The sequence below is a fragment of the Silurus meridionalis genome, chromosome 28 (assembly GCF_014805685.1).
Source record: "Silurus meridionalis isolate SWU-2019-XX chromosome 28, ASM1480568v1, whole genome shotgun sequence".
Taxonomy (NCBI): domain Eukaryota; kingdom Metazoa; phylum Chordata; class Actinopteri; order Siluriformes; family Siluridae; genus Silurus; species Silurus meridionalis.
The window spans coordinates 6671684-6681211 of record NC_060911.1 but is presented as its reverse complement, the minus strand read 5'-3'; the positions used below and the strand labels follow the sequence as shown (position 1 = coordinate 6681211).

Genomic DNA, 9528 nt, shown 5'->3' with positions numbered 1-9528 from the left:
AAAATAAATAAACGAGGATTGACAAATGTTACGCTTTAAGGCTGTTCACAATCTATATATGGATTTTAAAATATTGTATAATTAACAAATGTGAACTTATACTGTATTGTACATTTTTTAGATATTTTTTGATTTATTATTGGATTTTTGTCTTCTATGTATTAGATGCGTCTATATTTTTCTATGTACGAAGCAACAGGAGATTTAAAGCTAAATTCAGTGTATGTTGATGATAATTATTATTCCAAGATTCACGATTTTTTTTATTTGTCACAAACATAGTTAGAATACAACCTGCAGTGACATGAAAAGTGTGTGTTCCACGTCTGTTCCATGAAATACTGGAACATTACCGTAATTTCCGGACTATTAAACGCACCCAAATATAAGCCGCACCCACTGAATTTGACAAAGATTTTTATTTTAAACATAAATAAGCCGCACCTGTCTATAAGCCTACACTGAAACTAATAAACTTTACACAGGCTTTAACGAAACACAGTGTCTGTTACACGGCTTGTATCTAAACAGTAGCCTACTAAGAAAGTCATTGTTCACTGTCTTCCTCCTTCCTTTCACAACAATTTCTTGCGGGAGTTTATCTTTTGGCATCGTCGTGCGTTTAAAAATCACCATCGGTGAAGCTTTTCTCCCGATGCCGTGCAGCTCAGAACACAGGTGAAGTGTGTTTTTTCATGCCCGGTTGTTTTCAGCGTGACGAATGAGAAGGAAACGTCAGAGGAACATCATCCATATTTATGATGTGGTGCGGCCTGATTCAGTGGGAGCGCATCTGATTTAATATAAAGAGTTTCATTGGTTCACCTTAAAGCATTCCGCAATTTCATTGGTCTAATGTTATGGGGCTCAGTTTTTTGGCTTGAAGTTTGTGAAACCGGGAAAAACCCAGGAAAAATCCATAAATTAGCCGCTTCGTTGTTTAAGCCGTTGGGTTCAAAGCGTGGAGAAAAAAGTAGCGGCTTATAGTCCGGAAAATACGGTAATTATTATTATTAATATTAGTAGTGGTAGTAGTTATAGTTGTAGTAATTATATACACTATATTTCGGGACACGTGACTTTTTTCAGGGATGTGTTGTTTGACTGTTACCACAATGTTGGAAGCACACAATTGTATAGGATGTCTAAAAATTGTTAGAATTACATTTTCCCTTCACTTTAACTAAAAGACACAAACCTGTTCCAACATGACAATGCACCTGTACACAAGGTGAGCTTCATGAAGGTATGGTTTACATGGGTTGGAGTGGAAGTGGAATCTTGATTGGCCCTGCTATAGAGCTCTGACGTCAACCCTGTTGAACACCTTTGGGATGAATTGGAAATCTGAGTGCACCCAACATCAGTCCATGACTTTACTTTTAACACCTTCTTGGGGCACAAATCTCCACAAAACAGAAAAGTGGAGTTTATTATAACAGCAAATGGGGAGTAAATGTGGAAATGTATAAAAAGCATATTTGAATGTTATGTTCGGGTATCCACAAACTTTTGTCTATATAGTGTATTATATTTACAAGAAAATCCACTTTTCCAATTGACAAACTTTTTTTTTTCCAGCTTGTAACTTGATTGCAAAATGATGTTGACTGCAGAAGTATTGTTGATGGGGCCAAGACAATTTTCCACCGTCTGGCTGTCATTCTCGACATTATAAACATGTAGATTGTTGATTGTGACACTCTGGTAGAAGAAAAAAAAAAAGAAGAAATTGAAGACTTTTTCACCGGTATGACGTTTTTCCACCCACCACTAGTCCTAGCCGCAAGTCTAGACTTCCATGAAGCGCATCATGTCTTGCACTTTCAAAAAGAAATACCTCTGCTTGAGAGAAATGAGCAACAGCTGAGAAACAATCGATATATTATTACATCAGGCTTATTTTTTTGTTGTCTCCGCTGATCACCGGGGGATGCTGAAGGGCTAAAGTAACAATCCAGGAAGCAGCATGCATTCACAAAAGCACAAAAGTTGAGCGAATGACTCATGGCCAAGACGAGCACATTAGGCTGTACGTTGTGTTTATGTCGGCTGGGTTAAAAACACTCGCTTGTGTTATTCAAAGCGCCCGAGGCCTTGCTGCAAGGAGACAATTTTACTAGCAGCAGCTGCTTTAGGCTCATTTCCTTCCAACAATGTGAAATATGTACTCATTTGAGTAATTCGGAGAAGAAGAAAACATGGATCTTTCAAGGGTTCAACTTTTTCATCGGAAGAAAGTTTGCAGAGTTGCTATAGTTGCTGGCAAGAAAAAAAAAAAAATCACGTTACTTATGTCTCAGTAATTTCCAGAATAAAAAATCTTTTTAAATGCTCAAACTTACTGTAACTTTCCTCATCCTCTCTAGAGTGGCTTATTTCCTCTCTCTCTTTCTCTCTCTCTCGCTTTCATTCTTCTCTCCAGAGAAACCAAGCCCTTGTTCTTCTTCCACATATCGCTGCATGTTTCATTTATTTAGTGGTATTTGATTATTTCAGAGTAGATATGGAAGGCATCTAGAAAAACAGACTGATTGCAGGATACATAAACAGATAGAAACGCAAGTGAAGTAAAAGTTGACAAGTCACACATGCAAATTTGTAACACAAAACTGCAAAATATATGTATAAATGTATAAATAGAGGGTGAGGTATTCCTTTGATGGTATGAAATTGAACAATGTATGTTCTTTATATGTTTTGAAAGTGTTGCTTAGGTAATATGTAAAACTACTACAGACTTGCAGTATATACAGTATATATATTTAAGAAAAAAAAAGAAACTATATATACACACAGTATTTTACAAAAGTGAGTGCACCCCTGCAACCATTTTAGTCTTATTTTTCAAGGGACAATACTATAGAAATAAAACTTGTATATATTTTAGTCAATGTGCAGCTTGTATAGCTTGTATATCCTCTGAAAATAACTCAACATACAGCCATTACTGTCAAAATAGCCGGCAAAAAAAAGTGAGTACACCCTAAGTGGTAATAGTGGTAGTGGTAATGTTGCTTAACCATGCAAACCCACATGTCCTATTCATCAAGTTCATGCTTTTGTCTGCTTGACAGGACCATACAAATGTGTGTATCTTGTATTAGATCAGTTATTTGTGTTTGGGGATTTGAGAACAATTCTCTCATACTGACCTCCGGATGCTCAACATGGCACCTCATGGCAAAAGAGTCTCTGAGGATTTGAGAATTAGAATCGTTGCTCTCCACAAAGATTCAAAGACTACACAAACTTTTATTTGGATAGCAGTTTTAAGAATAGGCATTCACACACAGCAGCTTCACAGAGATAACAAATCTAAATTGATATACATTTGTGCCTATACGTTTATCTTTATTGATTTAACAGAACACATCAGTGGTGAGGAAAAAATCTCCTGAGATAACATGAGAAATAAATCTTAAGAGAAACCAGATTTTACAATGGAAAGCATCCACATTGGGGTGACACACACACACACACACACACACACACACACACACACACACACACTATATTATATATAATTTGTTCATATTCTATAGTTACACCATTGTTGAGATTATCAATTATGTATGTCATGGTCAACCACAAAAGGCTCTCATTTAGCACTGGTTATGTATCAGGCTCAAGGTAACGGACATGTGGTGGAGTAAAACATATGGCATTATGCATTATAAAGAAGTAGAGTAATCGTATATACAATAAATTCTTACAAATGTAAAAATTTACTTAAGTACAGTAACTTTAAGTCCCCCATGTTCTTGATGAAAAATGTTTTCTCTGGAAGTCAGATTTATATAAATGCATATAAATAGGTCAGGTTCAGATTCAAAACTTACTGTACTATAGCCAGTTTTATGTTAATAGATAATATGTATTCACCTGCTCAGATTGGTCCTCAGAAATATTTTGCTATGCCTACTGTATATCCAAATCATGGGTTGTACTAGTGTTGAACATATGAGAAATCCTTCCTGGATTTCCCATACGATGTTTTCATGACTTAAACAGCAAATAACAAAGGGAATGTGAGGGAGCTGGCTTGTGTGTAAGTGTAATCGGAGACATACTGTACATTTTGTTCAATGTCTACCTGATCATTCTGTATATTCATAACCTATGAATGTTCCAACGGTTGCATATGCTGTTTTAAAACCCTGCAGGAATCATGTGTTTGTACGTACACGCAAAACTGCTATGTTTGAGGCTGCACGGCTGGACAGACGATGCCGTCGCATCTGCTACCTTCCGGGTGTTTCCTCCGTGCTTCCTTTGTTCTCTGAACGATTCATTCGAATACTAATGTTTTGCGCCTTGTTCTTCCACCTGCAACGTACCAACACTGATGTTGTGTGGACTTCATGACTGCATTTGTCTAACGTTCTGTGTCTTTTTTCTCCGTGTGTGTGTGTGTGTGTGTGTGCGTGTGTGTGCGTGCGCACGTGTGTGTGGCTGTATCAGGTGCTATGGCCAATCATCTCATCTCAAATGCTCTGCTGCGACCGCACGGTTCAAACAACCCCTATAACACTTTAGTGGGCGACGCGACCGTGTATAACAACCCCACTCTGAGCATGTACAACACACAAGGTGTGCTGGTCCTTTTTAATCACCTCGGCTAACTGGCTCCCTCCGTGTGGGTGTGTTAGTGCATGAGGCATGCGGGTGTGTAAGTGGGCAGGGCTCTGCGCATTCCTGCATCTCTCGATTTGCCTTTCTGTAGCTGCGTCATGGTTTCCTGCTGGTGTTTTCTTTTTTTCCTTTCTCCTCAGTGAGCATCACACACAGCAGCATGCAGAAAAGGATTCAAATAAATGAAATAAAGACTACACAAAGGTAAAATAGGTGAGCTCGGGTTTCTCTGGCGCCTCCCGAATTGTTTACCTACCGAGCTTAATTCTGAGGTGTTTGTTCAGCTTCGAGTCGCTGAAGCATCTGCAGTGTGTATGCGCTCTTGCGAGGACACAGCAGGAGGCCTGACACTTTTCTCGGCGGCCGCCGCAGCGCCGCATGATGCTGTCACGCCGCCTTCTCTGTTTATTACTCCCGTGCACCGTCATTCTGCCTTAAATCTCTCACGCTCTAAGTTTTTTTTTTTTCATCCGTCCCTTGTCTATTTGGGGTCTTTACAAAGGTAAAGGCTTTTTGAAAAGGAAAGAGTCCCACAGACACTTATTCGATTGTACATCAAGTAGAGTCAGATGTATGTTTCTCACCAGTTCGGTGCAAACTACAGCTTGGCATCATACTACGAGTTTCCTGGAACTGGAAAGACTTAAAATGCTGAAAGGCTGAAAAGCATCATCTCAACCTTGAAATGTAATATCAATAAAAGCCCTAAAATTATGAGTAGATCCCAAGGTACTGCTGATGACTGTTTTAGTACAATCGATAATTCTGTAATATATATATATATATAATTTTTTTTTGTGTTTTTTTTTCTAATGGATTCGAATAGCCGGAAAGGATTCAGCGAGGTCTTACCTCTTAACAAGGCCACTTTTGACGTGTTTCTCTTCTTCATCTGTCTCCTTGTGTTTTCCGTGTCGTCCTTGTGTGTCATGCATGTCCTTTTTTTCAGACCTGTCACTGAATGCTTACCTGTGCTTTCTTTCCCTTCTTCTTTTCCTTCTTTCTTCCTTTCTCCATGCTGTCCGTTAAGACCCCTACAGAGAGACAAGTATGGGAGTCAAGCTAAATATTGCTTACCAAATGTAATTGTCCTTGTATTTCCTTCTTCTACTTGCTTTTCTTTTTCTTTTCTTTTTTTTATTATTATTAATTCTTTTTTTAAATAAGATTGTACTTAATAGAGTTGCCAATTTGGAATTGTTTTCCCCTAAAATAACAATGACGAGTCAATTCATGGTCTGATCTGTGAGGCCCGTTCACATTTTTATCGATTGAAGTACAGTTTTGATTTGTAGGCAAATGACTAATTCAAAGGAAGTTAGAAATAAATAAGGTTAGAAAAGTGGCAAAAAAAAAAAAGACTTGTTTTGAATACAGAGGGGGAAACGCCCTCGTCTGTTACCTGCTCCCACTTTTTCTCTGCTGCCGATTCAAGAGAAAGATCTGGAGCCTTCATAAAGGCTTTAGGAGCTCCATACTTTCTCCGCATGAGAGAGCTTGAGATGCCTTCATCCCCTCTCCCCCTTTTTCACCTTCGGCCTTATTTAGCACCTTAATAAAATATAAATAAACGAATAGAATAACTTTTTTTAAAAGAAAAACAATACACTTGTCCCTTGAGTGGGATTAGTCATGCAAACCATGTAGTGCTAAATAAGGGCCAGTGTTGATTTTTTGATTGGAGTCTGACTGGAAGACCTGGTTCACATTATGAGCGTCAGCATGGCTGTGCTTTATTTGTGTGTTTGACTGTGTGTGTGGGTGTGTGTGTGTGTGTGTGTGTGTGCATTGTTCTTACCTGATTACCTACTTATATAGTTTGACATTCTTCCTTGCATTGTATAGAAATGTAAAATGGCGATATCTGAGATCAGACTTCTTAAAAGGAAACGTCTCAGGTCACCTTGAGAAGTTTTTACAGATTGCTGACTCGTGGTTTTGTGTCTCCAATCGAGTATGATGATGTATGTGTGTTTTGAGTCCTTGTTTCAGACTTCTGTAATAATAATCTCCTCCCCCCTACTCCCTCCCTCCCCAACACTGTCTTTCTTTCAGAGGGAATCTTGAACAATGCCCGGGATACAAGTGTCATGGATACTCTACCACTGAATGGTAACCATGGCAACAGCTACGGTTTGGCGGGCGCCGATTACCTTAGCGAGTGCGTGCAAATGATGGAGCGCGGCGGCTACGGCGTCCCGCATGCCACGCACCCGCACACCCCGCTGGAGAAACGCATCCTCCAAGAGCTCACCTCTAACTACCTGCCCCCATACCTGAACAACCATGAACACAACAACCTCGTCAACAAGCTCGTCAACAATGTCAGCAACATCAGCAACGTCACTCACGTGAGCAACATTGCCAACATGAGTAACGTCAGCAACATGAGCAACCTCGCCAACGTGAGCAACCTGGCTAACATGAGTAATCTCAGTAACATGAATAATAATGGAACTGTGGGTGGTGGGCGGGGCAAAGATGCCTCGGCTCCTCCTCTCAGCCTCACGCTGGACTTGGATGACTCTCCAGCCTTCATCCCTGATGAGAGCTTGGGCCTCGAATTGATCCGCGACGAATCTGACACCCCGTTGTTACCCCAGCAGCGGCCGAGCCATCACCCCCAACCTCGACCATCCTTCGGCTCCACCTCCTCCTCGTCTCGCCGCCGCCTCCCACAGGAAAACAGTGACAGTTTTTTTCCACTGCTGACCGAGGAGCAGGGCGATGAAACGCCCTCTCCAAGGAGAGACTCTACCAGCCAAGAGCGGTCTGACACACATACGTTGCCACGCAGTGGAGGAGGAGGAGGAGGAGGAGCAGGTGAGGATGCACGTGAGCCCACAGAGAGCGATGACGTGTACTACAAGAGCATGCCTAACCTAGGCTCCAAGAACCATCTGCACCAGCTGCACTCTTACTACCACCTAGGCCGAGGTAGCAGCGATGGCTTCATCGGTCCAGCCAATAAGGACGAGGCTCCACCCACTGAAACCCCCCAAGAGCCTGCCCAGCTCGTCACCAGCCTATAGAGGACCACAAGACCAACACCTTCACATACACACAGACACACACACACACACACAGACACACGCAAAACATGATATGTTGGTGGTATCCACGTGTCATTCCTTACATCATTTCCGCCGCTTTTCCGTACTGGTCAATCGTCCGCAGTCGTAGACATTTCTTTTATGTGTTCCTAAAAAAAAAAAGAGGAAGAAATAAACGAGGAGATTTTTGTATTCTGACAGATTGGACTGAAGGATTGGAGATGTCTGGCCTCAGACATGATGTTTGTTTTTTTTGTTTTTTTTAGTGTGCGGTTTCATTTCCCACAGACAGACAGAGAACACTAAGTGGATAATGGATTCCCGTGTTATTTAGTGGGAGAAATGAGAAAGAAAAGAGACTTTTTGATGGATTTTCAAAAAAAAAAAAAAAAAACTTAAAAAAAAAAAAAAAAAAAAGAAAGAAAAATAAAGACTGAAACACTGAGGCGGCGCGTAGCCAAACAAATCAAATCGGATGGAGGAAAAAAAACACTACAAAAGACTATTTTAATACACTTCTTTAACTGACATCCCGCTTTTTAAATGTTTCTCCTTCCTGTGCGATGAGTCCGATACAGTCGTCCCAATACGTGGAGTGGATAAAAAAAAGAAAAAGAAATGTGCATTTTTGAAACTTTCTTGCAAAGGATTGACTTTGCCATAAGGCACTTTGTTCAGTTCCATTACATTTAATTTCTTTTTTTTTTTTGCCGTATTAATAACAAATATTCAAAAAAAAAGAGGAGGGGAAAGAACTAATATTGCAGAGAATTATAAGATATTTCTATGTAAATGTACAGCTACTAGCATTACAGTCTGCAGTCTGCTTTTTTTTTCCGTTCCTCTGTAAGCGTGGTGATTTAGAATCAGTTCAGTTTCTCTCCTGACGCTCTCGGTCCAGACTGCACTTCTGCTCTTACGCACCGTTTGATTTATACATTACAATTTAGTAGCAGCAATTAATGGGACCACAGAAAAAACAAAACAGTTCCTGATTGTCATTTTAAGAATGTAACCAGATTTTTTTTTGTCCCCCCAGTACTTTAATTTGTTTTATTTTTATCTTCATTGTATAGATAAAAACTGATCAGCATTGTGGGCCAGAGGTGATGAAGACAGACCTCCACGTTTATGCGCACTAGGCACTTGTATAAAATGACGAGGGATGTTTGACATATTAAAAGCTTAATATTCAATATGCAGTAAGAAGGTGAAAGAACCTGTTTCATTTCAGCTGGGTAATAAAAGTATATAAATATATATATTTCTTTCAAGACATCCACGGTCTCTCACTTCAGTCACCTTTGTTTTTCGCAAAAAATTGACCATCTTTTATTTATTGTTTTTTTTCTCCTCTGTTTTATATCGATTTTTTTTTTTTTTTATCAAACTGAATCAATGACCTCCTGACTAATATTTGTTGTACCAGTGAAACTTGTTTGCCAACAAATAAATTACTGCTTAAGACTGAAGTTTTTGCCGGGGTGCTGTTATGTGGGTGTTTTTTGTTTTTTTTTTCTGTTTGCTTGAGAGACTTTTAAACGGATGCCAAAAATCTCTGAAGAGCACTTCATTAAAAAAAAAAAGCCAATCTGGCTGTAGTTAATAACCAGTTACAAGTGCATTAGAGGCGTCAAACAATGAGTGTGTGATTGAATCCAAAAAAGCGTGTTTTCCCCATGTCTGGAGAAGATTAGTGGCGCTGTCCCGGCTAAAGCAATTCTACTGAATCCAAACAAAGCCCTTTAAAGTCTGTCCCAAATTAAAATCATTTCTTGAGCTGGTGAAAATCTCCAGAATGAGCAGTTCTTATGGTTGCAACAAGGATTTTTCATTTAAA

At 39.7% G+C, this 9528-nt stretch overlaps 1 protein-coding gene across 19 annotated transcripts in view; it reads left to right on the top strand.

The window, feature by feature from the left end:
* The window catches only part of LOC124381300 (adhesion G protein-coupled receptor L3-like), a 298169-nt gene extending 289009 nt beyond the window's left edge, over nucleotides 1-9160 (top strand). For 6 of the 19 annotated variants that reach the window (XM_046842786.1, XM_046842805.1, XM_046842787.1 and 3 more), the window contains 3 exons: nucleotides 4465-4593; nucleotides 5666-5683; nucleotides 6691-9160. In XM_046842786.1, coding sequence (XP_046698742.1) covers nucleotides 4465-4593; nucleotides 5666-5683; nucleotides 6691-7667 — 1124 coding nt within the window. In that variant the 3' untranslated portion in view covers nucleotides 7668-9160. Of the gene's footprint in view, nucleotides 1-4464; nucleotides 4594-5665; nucleotides 5718-6690 lie in introns of all 19 variants that reach the window. The other 13 variants (XM_046842803.1, XM_046842802.1, XM_046842797.1 and 10 more) reach the window with 5 other exon arrangements.
* The last annotated feature ends 368 nt before the right edge of the window (nucleotides 9161-9528 follow it).